The sequence below is a fragment of the Ricinus communis genome, chromosome 2 (assembly GCF_019578655.1).
Source record: "Ricinus communis isolate WT05 ecotype wild-type chromosome 2, ASM1957865v1, whole genome shotgun sequence".
NCBI lineage: Eukaryota > Viridiplantae > Streptophyta > Magnoliopsida > Malpighiales > Euphorbiaceae > Ricinus > Ricinus communis.
In genome coordinates, this window is record NC_063257.1 from 10,625,253 (window position 1) to 10,640,092 (window position 14,840).

At 30.7% G+C, this 14,840-nt stretch overlaps 2 protein-coding genes across 6 annotated transcripts; one reads left to right on the forward strand and one right to left on the reverse strand.

Moving 5' to 3' along the window:
* Positions 1–677: 677 nt before the first annotated feature.
* LOC8281373 lies at positions 678–7,208 on the forward strand. Of its 4 annotated transcripts, none has more exons than XM_015720928.3 (9): positions 678–1,095; positions 1,711–1,823; positions 2,107–2,875; positions 2,968–3,423; positions 3,725–3,916; positions 4,005–4,232; positions 5,737–6,049; positions 6,141–6,324; positions 6,441–7,208. In XM_015720928.3, the coding sequence occupies exons 1-9, from the start codon at positions 889–891 to the stop codon at positions 6,922–6,924; spliced, it is 2,946 nt and encodes a 981-aa protein (XP_015576414.2). In that variant the 5' UTR covers positions 678–888; the 3' UTR covers positions 6,925–7,208. The 4 variants fall into 4 exon arrangements, with proteins under 4 accessions (XP_015576414.2, XP_015576415.2, XP_002521780.2 ...); XM_015720929.3 differs by having other exon boundaries at positions 3,725–3,886; XM_002521734.4 differs by having other exon boundaries at positions 680–1,095; positions 3,725–3,913.
* A 3,593-nt stretch (positions 7,209–10,801) lies between these two features.
* Positions 10,802–14,248, reverse strand: LOC8281372 (E3 ubiquitin-protein ligase RNF170). 2 transcript variants are annotated; one of them, XR_007214914.1, is made up of 6 exons: positions 13,796–14,248; positions 13,447–13,646; positions 12,866–12,967; positions 11,648–12,093; positions 11,187–11,238; positions 10,999–11,085 (listed from the first exon to the last, which is right to left on the reverse strand). XR_007214914.1 is itself a non-coding variant. In XM_048371466.1 (5 exons), the coding sequence occupies exons 1-5, from the start codon at positions 13,884–13,886 to the stop codon at positions 10,970–10,972; spliced, it is 561 nt and encodes a 186-aa protein (XP_048227423.1). In that variant the 5' UTR covers positions 13,887–14,242; the 3' UTR covers positions 10,802–10,969. The 2 variants fall into 2 exon arrangements, 1 of the variants encoding a protein (XP_048227423.1); XM_048371466.1 differs by lacking the exon at positions 11,648–12,093 and having other exon boundaries at positions 10,802–11,085; positions 13,796–14,242.
* Positions 14,249–14,840: the final 592 nt, after the last annotated feature.

The following is a 14,840-nucleotide window of genomic DNA, read 5'->3' on the forward strand; positions in this document are numbered from 1 at the left end:
GCCAGCCCAAGTGATAGGCCCAGCTCACTATTTTGTACAAAATCGAGAAGCGGAAAGAACGTTCTTTTGAAGGTTTATTACAAAATTCCCCTTGATGTTTTCCTTCCAAACAATTTGGTACCTATTATTTCAAAAATTACAATTTTAATTTCATTGTGCGTTGCCCGTAAAATTCTAACAGTTTTTTTAGTATACAACTAAACGCTAACTAATTTTAGATTTATAAAAGTGTACTCTATTGTAAATTAAAAAATTATGTGAAAGAAAATTTAAAACTTTATTATAAAGATTAAAATATCAAATTGTTAGCAAATTGCAACATTAGAAATATTTAGGATTTGTATTCATGAATATAAAATTAAAATAATTAAATTTTAAATATAAATTAAATAAATAATATTAGGACTAAATGTTTTGTGATTAAATTTTAAAATTTATTATGAATAAATCAATTAAATTTCTCATGAATATATAAGGATAACAAAATTTATAAATTGCATAATATTCTATATTAAGACCCTAATAACGTGCATCGTTTTAGTGATTTCTAATAAAAATGATAGTATCCGTTTTCCTATATTTAGGGTTTATTAAATATTGGTAATCAAGTTGTAAAGGTTGAGGCTTTTTGTAATTAGCCATTCTTTTGCTGGAAAAAAAAAGAAGAGAACATTCTAGAAAACCTGAAAGCCGGTAGATTGTGAGAGAGAGAGAGAGAAAACAGTTGGATTTTTAAGTTAGTTGGTTTCTGTTTGTAGTTTACGCATACTTGCATTGCATCTCCCATTTTGCGCGATTTGTTCTTCGATTGTCTCCTGTTCTACTTTAAACTTATCAACTTTATTTTGAGGTAATTTAATTATTAACAAATCAGTAAAAAGTCTGGAAATGAGGGAGCAGGAGAGGATTTCAGGAGGAGGAGCGGTGTTGAATTTTCCGGCGGATGGTGAGGAAACGATGTCGTCGTCTTCTCTTTCGCCGCCGTTAAAGGCACCTCCTCGAAGATTGAGAAGACGTCTGCTCGCAGAGCCTAAAACACCTCTCTCTGCTGAAGATATCGAGGCTAAGCTTAGAGAGGCCGATCTCCGTAGGCAGGTACATATGCGTGTATTGCTTTTTTTCTTTTTGTGGTTTTGATCCATTTAAGACTTCGAATTCGATAGTTTTTAATTAGGTTTTCATTTACTCTCTGTATTCTCTCATCAGTCGCAAGCAAAATTTTGAATTGATAATGATAGTACATAAAAAGATAATAAAAATTTGTTTGCTTGTTGCACTATGTGGTTACTTGTAGCATATGCATTTCGTAGTGTTTGGAAAAGCTGAACCTGCAACAATTCAATGCAATTCAACTAAATCCTATTTAGTTCACTTTTTCATGATTGGGAAGGCCATAGTTCTTAAAATTCATATCTTTCAACTTGATCTTGGGTTTTATAGGCATTTTGAAAGAAATGGAATCATGCCACAAACATGATTTTGCAATAATTCAATTCTTGGACATGATTGATTCCGAACAAGGCCTTTACAAGCAAGCTAATTGGTTTCTTTTTATGCTTTGGTACCTTAATTTAAAGATTTGCTGAAGAGTGCACCAAATGCTGTTATTTTATGCTTTAATATCTTAATTCCAAGATCAATAGAATAGTGCTTTTGGCATGATAATAATTGTCTTATCTATTATGAGATTTTCTGTTCCATGATGTATAGGCTAAGAGGCAAAGACCAGAGTATCTGAGGCAGAGAAGAAACATGAACAATCATCTGTATGCTAACTCAAAAATTATTCATAAGGAGGAGTACCTTTCGAGAGCATTAGCAAGGTAACTGTGTGGTTCATTACTTTTGTGTGTATGTCTGTGTGTGTTGGGGGGTGGTTTCATTTCTATCTTGTTTCCAAAATTTATTTGTCTTATATCTACTTGGCTGCTTTTATAGTATCTAATATTTTTCACCTTATCACTTTAGACAGCAAAGCTACTTCTGCAGCCCTAAACTAGAAACATGCATCATGTGATCGATGCATTAACACCAATCAAGTATTTTTCTGTAGAACTGTTGCTCTGCCAACTGATTTATTTATGATTTTGTGCTAGAATTTAATAGGTATTGGAGGCGCTTTGTGACATTGAAGAAAACTACTCTATCTTTGGCAAAAGCTTTTCTATCCATAGAGATCAATGAAGAATCAGTCAAATCAATGCCATTTGAGCAGCTTGCTCTATTTTTAAAGTCAACGACAACCCTCAAGACTGTGAAAGCTTTAGTAAAACGTTTGGAATCTCGCCTCAAACTATCACAGGTAGTCAGGCGCAGTCAATCTAGTCCAGCCAACGTTAATCACCTTCTTAGGCTTCTTACTTCCCCACATGGTAAGGGCAATTCTAGTAATACCATTGAACGAGGAGCAATAACTATCAAGTCTATTGAAGAGGAACATCAAACAATGGTAAAATTATCAAGGTATCCAGTCAGAGTTGTATTATGTGCTTATATGATAATGGGACACCCAAATGAAGTTCTGAGTGGACGGAGTGAGTGTGAGAATACCCTAGCTGAATCCGCAGTTAATTTCATCCGAGAGTTTGAGTTGCTGGTCAAAATTATAATGCATGGCCCCATTAAAACTTCTGAAGAGGCAACAACCTCTGCAATTTCAAATCAAAAGACTTTCAGATCTCAGCTGGAAGCTTATGACAAAGCTTGGTGCTCTTACCTGCATCAGTTTGTAGCGTGGAAGTTAAAGGATGCTAAATTGTTGGAGGAGGATCTAGTGAGAGCTTCCTGCCAGCTTGAACTCTCTATGCAAACAAACAAGCTGACTTTAGGAGATGATGGAGGTCTTACTCATGATATGGAGGCTATTAAAAAGCAGGTATGGCACTTGGCTTGCCTATTACTTAAGCACGCTGTCAAATTAATTTTCCCTAGGCTAATATGTTCCCCAATCATTTTGGCCAATGTTAGGTTCTTGATGAGCAGAAACTTCTAAGGGAAAGAGTACATCATATTAGTGGTAGTGCTGGACTTGAACGGCTAGAACGAGCTCTTGCTGAAATTCGGTCTAAATTTATTGGAGGCAAGAAATCTGAGAGTCATCCATCAAAATCTTCTACTGCACATGCTTCACCTTCCTGTCCATCTGGTCCTGTGGAAGGGTTATCAGATCCCATATCTGTGGAGACAAGTCATTTAGCTAAAGGTTTCAAAGGTTCAGGTGGAAAAATTCACTTGTTTGATCATTCTTTGTCAGAGAGAGAAATTGGTTTTTCCTCTCCAAAAAGTATCACCAATAACAGTCAGAGCTTTAATCCAATGTTAGTCAGTGAGAATGAATTACTTGTGAATGAAATTGTCCATGGACATCGCCATGGGTTTGCTGACGTTCTTGATGCTGTGGATAAAGATCAGAGCACTGTTAAGGTTTGTGTACAATCTTTATTGTTTCATTTTTTTATGATGATCATTCAGTGATTTACTAGCACATGGGATAGGAATGTAAAATATTCACAAGTACTTGCTTGGTTTTTGCTTTCTAGGTTAAAATTTTGTCTTTGGTTAAAATAATAGACTATGAGATACGAGGCAGCAAACCTCACAATGTTCTGCACGATTTGACCAAACTCAGTTTCTTTCATTATTTTAAATGAGTCAATGTCATGCTAGTATGTTGTACAGTGAGTAATTATCTTCTTATGTTCCTGCTTGATTTCACCTTGGACAGGCGAAGGTGAGAGAGACAATGGAGAAGGCTTTCTGGGAGGGTATTATGGAATCCATCGAACAAGATGAACCTGATTTTAGCTGGATTCTTAAACTCGTGAAAGAAGTCAGGGATGAGCTATGTGAGATGTCTCCTCAAAATTGGAGAGAGGAGATTGTTAAGGCAATCCACGTTGATAGGCTTTCGCATGTAGTTAAAATCCTATAGCTTTTACTTGTTTGCATCTATATGTTATTTCGTTTAGAGGTTTAATATTTTATGTATTGATCTTTCCTTGTAGGTACTGAAATCAGGCACTCTAGATATGGATTATCTTGGGAAGAGCTTGGAGTTTGCATTAGTCACTTTGCAAAAACTCTCTGCCCCAGCAAATGATGAGAAAATGAAAAGCTCCCACAATAAATTACTTAGAGAACTACAAGAGATATGTAAAGCCGGAGATAAATCGAGCTCCTCATTTTCCCTTTTAGCAATTAAAGGTCTACGCTTTGTCCTGCAGGAGATTCAGGTGTGTTCTGGTCTCAAGTCCTTTTCACGTACATTTCAGAAGTTAGAGTGTTGCATACTGCTTTAGATACAGGAAGTTTTGCAATGCATACATATATTATATAACTACTCCGAGCCTTGCAAAGCTGGAAGCTGTTTTCACCAGGAGCACATCTAGAGTATGAAATATACGTTACAGGTCCTAAATTCCAATAAAAATCTTCTTGTCATTGCAGTTATCATCAGCGAACCTGCTCTCTCTCTCTCTCTCTCTCTCCCTCATATTCCCTTTCTGTCTAGAGTTTCATGTTGGTTGCATGTGTTTGCCAATTATCTGCCGTCACATAATAGAATCTCCTATGATGCTTCATTGTTTCATTTAGTTGAAAGTTAATTACAATTGCACTTTAACTTGACTAGGCCATTAGATTTTCCTATATTGACTTTTAGTTTTTGTAATTAGTTTTGCTTTTGGCCTATCAAATTCTGATAGCCTTTACAGTTTTTAACTCTTGCTTAGCTTTTATAGTATTAACTGTCGACTGTCTTTTGTTTTTTTTCTTTTCTTTTTTATTTATTTTTTGCCTCAACTTGAAGTGAATTTAAAAAAAGAATTATTTTGCAATTAGATTAGCTAATCTCATCTTGGCACCAAAGGAAGGATGGAAGACAAAAATAAAATAAATCATTACATTCTGCATTTGACATGCTAACAGTAGGACATTAATGTCAGTTCAAAAACTTAATTCACTCCACTAAATTGAATTTCCGATATCTATTTCTACCTTTTGTAATTAGTCTTTTCTATGTCAAATTGTTCAAGGTTATCTCTCTTATAGTTTTAACTACCGACTTTCATTTTCTTCTTTTGTAGGATTTTAGTTTGTCATCTTGGAGCCAAATTTCTCTAATGGCTTTTGCAATTAAATCCGATATTTTTTACCAAGTGTTCTGTCCTAATATCAATATATGCCACATCTTGGACCCATTAATGATTGTGTGCCAAATTTGACATGGTAGCAGTAGAACATTAACACCATGTGTTTACCTGTGCAAAAAAGAAAAAATGAAAGACCAGGTAGTATGGACGCAACCTGCCAGTTAAAGTTTAATTTGCTATTTAATCAAAGTGCCTTTTACGCTGTAAATACCACATCAATGTCGCCAGTGGTGTGCTTTCCACAGAATCTTAGGTGACATAAAGAATTTAGTTTGACCAGTAGAATCTCCAAAATATTCAAGTTATAGGTGCAGTTTCACGTGTTACCAACTTTTTGAAAATGTCAACCTTTTCTTTTTTCATTCTAGTTTGTGGAGTGTTGAATAAAATGAAAAAAAAAAAAAAGAATATTTTGCTTTAGGGTGTTGTTAATACAAACCACCATGTGCTTTTTCCTCCAATCCAGTGCAGTTACTTTGCAATCTTTTCTTCCAGTTCACCTCCCATCACCCTCTATTCGTTTTCTGATAAATGTGTCGTCCATCTCTGCTTTACATCGTAAATAACAGCAGTGGTTTGTTGACAGGCTCTTAAGAGAGAGATCAGCAAAGCTCGTATTCAGTTTGTGGAGCCATTCATCAAGGGGTCTTCTGGTCTGGAATATCTAAGAAAAGCTTTTGCCAACAGATATGGGCTGCCAGCTGATTCTCCATCCTCTTTAATATTAACGAGGCAATGTCTGTCATCAGTTCTTCCAATTGTAGAGCAGGAGTGGAATGAGTACAGGGATTCTCTATCTGTTCTTGCAAGTGATGTAGGGTCTTCCCAAGTGCTCCCAAAAACTCTTCGAACTGGTGGCAACATTGCAACAATATCAGAAACTGGATCTCCAGCTTCAGGTTAGATTCACGACTTTATTGTGTACAATATGTGTGTGTATATATATATAGTGCCAAGGAAAATTGAACATAATTTTCATAACTTTCTCAGGTTTTGATCAACTAGAATGCAAGGGAGAAAGGATTGATACATTGGTTAGGTTCATCCTGTTGAAGCTTGTAAGTGGAATAGGAGGGCTGACTTTGGAAACTCTACCTGAGACGCTTAAACTTAATCTGTCCAGGCTGAGAGTTGTCCAATCACAATTTCAGAAAATTATTGTTGTCTCTACCAGGTTGGTTAAACGTCGGATTGTTTCATCTCCTATATATATGTAAGCATGTGTTATATTTTGTGCTAAAACAAATGTGATTCAGTTTCTTTCTGTTTGATTCATTTGTATTATTTCAGCATGCTGATCCTCCGACAAATGATTGTGACTGAGAAGTTATTGAGCAACTCTCTAGATATGGAAAATATAGTATCTGAATCAATTGAGCAACTCTCTGAGCTGTTGGATAGAGTTGAGAATGTAGGATTATCAGAAATTGCTGCTACCATAAGTGGGACATTAAATATTAGTGGCCATGTGATTGATGCTGAAAAGCTCCAAGCGAGGCAGAAGATTATGCAAAGCATGCTGGGCAAAAGCTTGCAAACGGAGGATGCTGTCTTTGTAAATGTGTCTCGATGTGTTTATCGAGCTCTGAGAGGAGCTGTTTTAGGAGGGAGTGGGTATAAGGGAAGGCAATTAGTGGTGTCAGCTCTTCAGAAGGTGGGAGCAATGGCTCTTGCAGACAGAATAATCGAAGCTGCTGAAGTTCTGATTGTGATGGCAACTATTTCCTGCAGTGTTCATGGAGCATGGTATGAAGAACTGCTTAAGAATATATAATTTGTTTTAAGACTCTTCAAATTGTATAATCGTCGATTGCCGACATTGTTAAAAAACCTAGAGCAATCTGATTATAATTCAATTCGTGATGATCTGGGCTGTGAGGGCTCTCGGCCACATAGGTAGTTCAATATGCTTATCAGCACAGGACCCTGAGATGCAAAGGATATTGAGTATTACCTGTATATATTAATGTTTGATATACATGTTTGTGTATCTGTAAAGTTACAGTGGCTATCATTTGGACCCTGATTAATAAATCATGTTGGGTCTTAGTGCTCCTACATCTGGTGCTGGAATACATTCATGTTCTTAGACACGAGATATATAAAGTAGGAAGTTAGGTACAATTGGACAAAATCAGTGGAAACAATTCCTATGCCGGAAAGGAAGTTTAGTTCAATTTTTAGAATAGCTTCGGTGCAACCTGCATACTGCAGAGCAACTGGGTTTATTACAATTTCGAGGTTGATACTTCCTTTAAGATTACTTATTTTTTAAAAGTTAAATTATAATAAGATTTTAACTCTTTGTACAAAATTGTATCCTGGTGTCTAAATAATAATGATAGTAGTTTTTTAAATAGAAATATTTTAATTATTTCAATAGTTTTAAATTAAATTATATAACAATTAGATAATATTGATTTAAATTCATATATTTGAATTTTATAAGGAGATTGTGCTAAACTTAGAAAGTCATCGCAGATAAAAAAAAATATCTATCCAATAATATATATATTAATTTTTGAGACTTGAAAATTTCTTTTAACATGAATGCGTAATTTTTGACATGTAAAATTTTTATTTTAACAAGTGTATTATTTTTGACACATAAAATTTAAATTTATGTGTAATTTTATAATTATTCTATTATATAGTGATTAATAAATTATATTCGTAATTAAATATTGACTCTAATTCTAAGTAATAGCATATTTATTATATTTAAATATTATATTAATTAATAAATAGTTACTTAATCAGATAATGATACTAATTTTATCTTAAAAAATAGCATATTAATTATATTTTAATATTATATTAACTAATAAATTAATTTTTGATTAGATGATAATTCTAATTCTAAAAAATAATATTTTAAATTATATTTGTAATATTATAATCAATAAAAATTAATTTTTTAATTATAAAATAACTTTTTAATTCTAAAAATAATATTATCAGTTATAGTATTAAGTTATACAATACTAAAATCAATTAATATATATTTTTTAAAATAGTTTTTATATTATTGCACTAATAAAATTTTAAAAAAATTTATAGACATTTAAAAATAGTTAATTTGTTATTATATTTTAATATATTGTTAATTAATATTAAAATTAAAAATTTTATTAAATTATATCTATCAACTTAATTTATAATCGAAATAATAATAACAGTCATGCAACGCACGAATAAATGACTAATTAATGATTAATTCCTTATTATACACTAAAATTAATATGTAAATTTGTACTGTTTCAAGAAAAATGTGAACTTGTTACCTCACGCCTGATACGTACACGAGCTCCTTTAACATGGAAGATATAAATATCTTAAGAAAAAAGATAAAGAAAATATAATGTGGTTTGACGTTTTTATACTTAAACTGTAATTTTTTTATGATAAAAAAATTATTTTAATTAGTTTTCTTACATTTTTACTATCTTAAAAATTAATATTTTTAAATTTTTATAATTAAATTTTAATATAATATTTATTTTCATAAAATTAAATTATATAGTACTTCTTTGTTATAAAAGAAATTACAGTTATTTAAATGCAAAAATGTCTAACCACGAAGTATTGTTATATTTTCTCCAATACTTTGTTATGCTAGAAAGCATGCCGTGAGTTGCTATTGGACAAATGTTTGTTTTAAATTATTTATTTAGTTAAAGATGCTGAATTCAGGCTTAATTAATTTCATTCTTTAGGCTAAGTGATCTCCATCAACAAGCAAGTTCAGGAATTTGAGTTCGGTTTCTTTATAAATTTCATTGGCAGGTTCGTGAATTTGGTCATTTATAAGTTTAAATGAGTTCAAGATTGATTTCATTTCTTCTTCGATTTTTAATATGGAAATAATAATTAAAACTACATTATTTAAATGAAACTAAAGTAACAATACTGGTGAAAGTAATAATACGATATAATATCTTAACACATTTAATTTTTAATTTAATATAATATATATCTAAATTTTATATCATATAAATATAAAATATTTTAATTTATTATCTTATTCTTATACATATTATATAGAATTTGTTGAGTAATATTCAGTATTTACTAATTATATGATTTTTAAACAAAAGAATAATTAAATTCCTGATATTTAAAGAATTTATATACTCTCTTATATTATTGTTATATATATATATATATATATATATATATATATATATATACATTCAAAAATCCATACATCAGATAATATTTTTTTTATTTAAATATAATAATAATTAATATTACTGAAAATTATCAGTGCAAAATTGCGGGTATCAAAACTAAATTTATATTTAAGTTAAGAGAAGTTGTTTTGCAATATAACTCAATTTGAAAACTTGAAACTTTAACTTCAAGTCTTATTATTAAAATTCAAACTCACCCTATAAAATATTTAAATTAATAAATTCAATTTGATTTCATTAATTAAATATGCTAAATACTATTGTAGAATAACAAATTGTTAATAATTAGATTAAATCCAAGCTTTTTGAGTCAATATTATACAAGAACTCGCCAATCTTTGTATGAATATGTAATAAGTTTCTTAAATAGGCCTAAAAAATAAGAAGAGTGTGTCTAAGGTAATAATAATTCATTTTAATTTTAACCTAATTATTAGCATAAACACATATATTTTAAATTTTGAGATTTTTTAACATATATTACTATATTTTGTTATATATTATTTTTATTTTGATGTGTACTTATCTTTAACACATAAAATTCAAGTTAGTATAATTTTAACATTTCTCTATTAATTTATGTGATTAAAAAATTACACTACTAATTAAATAATAATTCTAATTCTTAAAAAAAATTAATTATAATTTTAATATTATATTAAGTAACAAAAATAAATTAATAATCTAATTAGACAATGATTCTAATTCTAAAAAAATAATAATATCAATTATATTCATAATATTAATTTATATAATATTAAAAGTCAATTAATATTAAAAAATATATTATTGAACTAATAAGATCTCAAAATAATAATTTTTGAAAAAAAATACCTAAAGGTATTTAATTTATTAATATTATAAATAATTATAAAATATTAAAAATTATATTAAATTTTATTTATAAATTCAATTTACATTATTATTTATAATTAAAATAATAACAGCCATATTAACAATGACTATGCAACTCACGAATAAACATTTAGTTTAAATTATTAGATTTAACTTTTCATTATAAACTCTTTATTATTTTTATAATTATCCAAACTGGAATATTTCACATCCATCAACAAGTTGTTAGCCTGCAATTATGAGAAATTTAATTAAAATATTCAACGAAAAGATAATGTAAGTATTTAATAAAATATTCAAACAACGTCTTTAATTGTTTGTCATTTGTTGCAATTCAATAGAAAAGAAGTCTCTATTCTAAAGACAATTTGTTGGAAAAAAAAAAAAAACAGTTAAAGACCCAACTGATGTAAATTCATGAAGCAATACAGAATTTCATGTGAACGACAAAGTTCAAATTAACTTATAACATCAGCAATGGCCTGAGCCTGTCTTGCTGCTAATCAAAAGAGCTCTTTACCTGAGCCATTTTAGCAAGAACCACTGTTAGTGTGTGCACACTTCAGATACCATTTCTACCAAGAGTTCAGAGACACACACATATACTCACAGGAACAAAGAGATAGCACTTTTGTATACCGTTCAAATGTAATGATTATAATAAATCAACTAATAAAATGAAAACAAAACTGTAAGGTTCTGTACAAAGTTGCATATTTCCACTCATGAAGACATAATGGACTCCTGTTAAAAACCTGCCATCGGTATTGCCTAGCTCGAGCCTCCGTGTCGATAATATAATACTGACCGATAAATGGCAGCGACATGAAGGAAGCAAATAAGTCCTATAAGAATATCATCCAAAAGACCAACTGCACCCACCATTCCTACAGATTAAAGATCCAACAATTGGTTAGATTGCTTTGCTCTTAGTTATAAAAATGATGATAAAATAATTGAATATAAAGAGATGAGACAAGGAAGTCACCTTCTGGAATAATGTCTACAGGGCTAAGAATGTAGATGCCACTTAATATCATCTGTAGATAAACAAATCGAGTAAGAATCCGTCTATAGAATCAAGTATAACCTCAAACTAATAGTCAACCAATTAAATAAATACATAATATTTTGGTGACAGTTATATAGTCAGCCAGTTTTCATGCACATATTTCTTCACGACAGTTATATTGGTTGCGCTAACCCTGACTGACTGAAAATCTTAAGACTATTCGACACTAAACAATGCAAATTGCCAGTGGATGGATTGGTGGTTTGAGCAAGCTGCTTAATCCATTTCTTGTGCAAGCCCAAGCCTACATTTGCTTACCTTGTTTAGAAATAAAACTAAGAATTAAGGAAGAGGCTATTAGAGAAATTTAATCCCAAATTAGATATTATACAAAAAAACTGGAAATCAATAAGATACTATATAGAGGTTCGACTTACCTATACAGTACACCATATAAATGTGCAACAGAGCTGCTTGTTTTCATCCTCAAATTTTCTTGCCAAGAATCTTGTTCATTATTCCAAAGCATTTATACTTATTTACAATTACGTCATTCCGCCAAATGTGCAGCTTTATCAGCTGCTTGTGCTTTATAAGCTTTCAGCAACCAAGCCTTGCTATATGTGTCACCTTTCTCAACCTGACCCCTATGATACCATCTACAAATTCTCACTTTATAGGAAACTCGCCATTCACTTTTAAGACCAAGGATATGAAAACTTCCATAGTTGTTTGGTTACTCTGGGACAGAGTAAAAGGAATGGGCTCAACTTTCATTCTTTAACAGCTTAACAGAATCTAGAAGTTCTCTTGCTTTGGTCAACACCAAATCTATGTGACATTTCAAGCACACAAAAGCTGAGCTGGCAGCCTGCTGCTTCACCTATTCGTCATCACAATCACAAATGTTCAGCTGTCCTAGTTTTGGGATAGGCTAAATCAAGCTCATTCCTTAATTCAAAGGGTAAGAATCATCCCACATATATGAAAGTAATGCAAACTCACAAAAAAAATACGTAACCTGTAGATAACATGAGATTATGATCCATACTTTCAACTCATTTTCTTTTCATATTACATCATTGCAAAAATTTTATCTCAAAAATAAAAGACAATGTCCATAAAATTTATGACCTTGGAAAACACGATGAAAACTGAATTTTAATTACATAAAAGATACCCTCTAAAAGCAACAGCCCAAATAAACATCCAAGAGTATAGGTCTTAAAAGTGTGTTTTACACCTCTTCCCTATACACCGTTCCTTTCTTCAATCTCCCTAACTTTCTAGTTAGAATAGTAGGGTTGTCTATACATCCAAGTTTATCAATCAGCTGAACCTGCATAACACAACTAGAGCTGAAATCCTAAAACTGTTGACTGGCTGGGTGCTCATTGTCGATTTTCACAGCCAAATATTCTATTAGCTGTTAGTCTCCAGTTCATGCATATGCATACTAATTATAAGGGAGCTAAAATGGTTCAACATTTTAAGTTCCTAAAAGATCACAGAACTTCTAAAAACATATTCAGGATTATAAAATTCGTAATTTAAAAATAAAGTCAAAAGTATTTTCAAGTTTAAAGTGAGAGCCACAAAACTGCAGGCAAACCAAAAAGAAAAAGCCCACAGCACAAGTTACTAAGTTACTTAACTGCAATATAGACACGTGCCCTGATGACAAGAGGAAGTGATCTTTGAGGATCCATCAGTTCCCGTAACAACCTCCGTAGGAGAAATGGAAGGTCTTGCATTCTCTGTAGATAACAGGATACATGTTGCACAAGTGAGAATTGGATATCAGCAATTTGACGCAAGTTAAATGTGAATTTAATCTAGATGATGAAACGCAATTACACTTGCATAAATACTGATCTAAAAGCACCAATAAATAACATGCTCCTTTTCTTCTTCTTCACCATTATTTCTTTTTCACTTGGTATATGTTCATCTGTGTGATAAACTCACTGATAGCATATTGAAGATGAGAACAAGATGAAAACCTCCAACTACTAATTCGAGCAACCTATGGAATACTAGGTAGAGATTTAACTAAAAGATGAATAACACATTAAAAAGGAAAAACCATAGCAACAAATGGGACGTTTATTAGTGTTTCATTCTCTACAGTTGACATGTTAAAACTATTTAGCTCCAAAAATGGCCCTCTATAGTCAATTAAATAATAACTGCAATATGAAGCATCAAAGATGCGAAAGCATCAACATGTACAGACCTGAAAGAGGCCTCTGGAATGGCCACCAAAGAGACGATTGTAGGTTTCAACTTCTTGCAGAATCTTAGCAACCTCAGGGTATCGGCGCTCCCTTTGTGCAGCTTCACTAGGAACCAACAATGTGATTTGGCGACGGCAAAGAGGGCACTTACATGGTTGAATTGCAGAGGCGTGATGCCATACAAGCATGATACAATCACCTACACAACATTTTTATAAAAAAAAAAAAAAAAAATCTGAAATTATTTCAAAAAAAAATAGACAAAGAGTTGCACAAATTTCAGCAGTCTCTGTAAATTTTTTTCCATAAAAAAGCCAGAGAGAGAGAGAAAAGAAAAGAAAGAAATACCGCAAAACCAGTGAGAGCAATTGGCTTGACAAGGGACCTTGAACTTTCCATAGCATACCGAGCACCAATCACTGGCTGGAGGTCCGTCCATTTTCTTCTTCTTCTTCTTCTTCTTCCTTGAATACTTGCAATCCAAATTTTCAATCTCTGCCTCTCTCTTCCGCTGCAGGGTTAGGATCCTAAAGCTTAACGCCTCTTCTTTTTATTTTCTAAAACCGAAAAGTTGGCTAAAATGAATTCCTCATGAAGATATATTTGCAGTTATTTAGGGCGGTACTGTCTGATTAAAAATAGAAAATGTCACCGTTTATCCATTTTTTAAATAGTTAGAAAAATACCCATATCTTTTATTTATTTCAAAATTATCCCTCTATTTTCTGAACTACCCATCTTTACCTTTTATATTTTTCTATTTTTTTTTTGTCTTTTCAAAATTAATTTTAAATATTTTAAAAATCCTTAATATATACTATATTTTAATAAATATATATCATTTATTCTTGATATTGAAGTTGAACTTTTTTTATTTTTTAAAATTTTTAAATATCTAAAATATACTATTTGACTTTTGTCGTTCAATTTTTTTGAGTTTGTATATTATTTCATTTTAAAAAGTTTGAAATACCTAATATATATTATTTTTCATTAAATATATATATTTTGTTAGTATTCACTTTTATTTTATTAAATCTTACATTCTTTTTAACTTTTTAAAATAACTACAAAAATTATAAAATATTAATTAAATTATTTATTTAGATTTTAATATTAAACGAAATTGATATTTCATATTATTAATATTTAAATATAAATATAATAAAATTAATTTATAATTTATTTAATTTATGTTAAAAATATACCAAACATATAATTTTTTTCAATATATACTCAACATATATATTTTTTTATATTATAGCAATTTATTTCGTTTTTGAGATATGATATTCTCAATAATCTCTAAATCTTTAAATTAAGAAAATATCTTTAAAATTTATTTATTAATTAATGATATTAAAAAATTAAATAAAAAATAATAATATTTAAC

Excerpts from the sequence above, each read along its gene's own strand:
- LOC8281372 (XM_048371466.1), bottom strand. The coding sequence starts at position 13,886 with ATGGACGGACCTCCAGCCAGTGATTGGTGCTCGGTATGCTATGGAAAG. Across the intron at positions 11,239-12,865 it reads GGGCACGTGTCTATATTGCA|ATGATATTAAGTGGCATCTA; the intron begins GTTAAGTAACTT and ends GTTTATCTACAG. Across the intron at positions 11,086-11,186 it reads TGTAGACATTATTCCAGAAG|GAATGGTGGGTGCAGTTGGT; the intron begins GTGACTTCCTTG and ends TTTAATCTGTAG.
- LOC8281373 (XM_015720928.3), top strand. The coding sequence starts at position 889 with ATGAGGGAGCAGGAGAGGATTTCAGGAGGAGGAGCGGTGTTGAATTTT. Across the intron at positions 3,917-4,004 it reads TTGATAGGCTTTCGCATGTA|GTACTGAAATCAGGCACTCT; the intron begins GTTAAAATCCTA and ends CTTTCCTTGTAG. Across the intron at positions 6,325-6,440 it reads ATTATTGTTGTCTCTACCAG|CATGCTGATCCTCCGACAAA; the intron begins GTTGGTTAAACG and ends GTATTATTTCAG.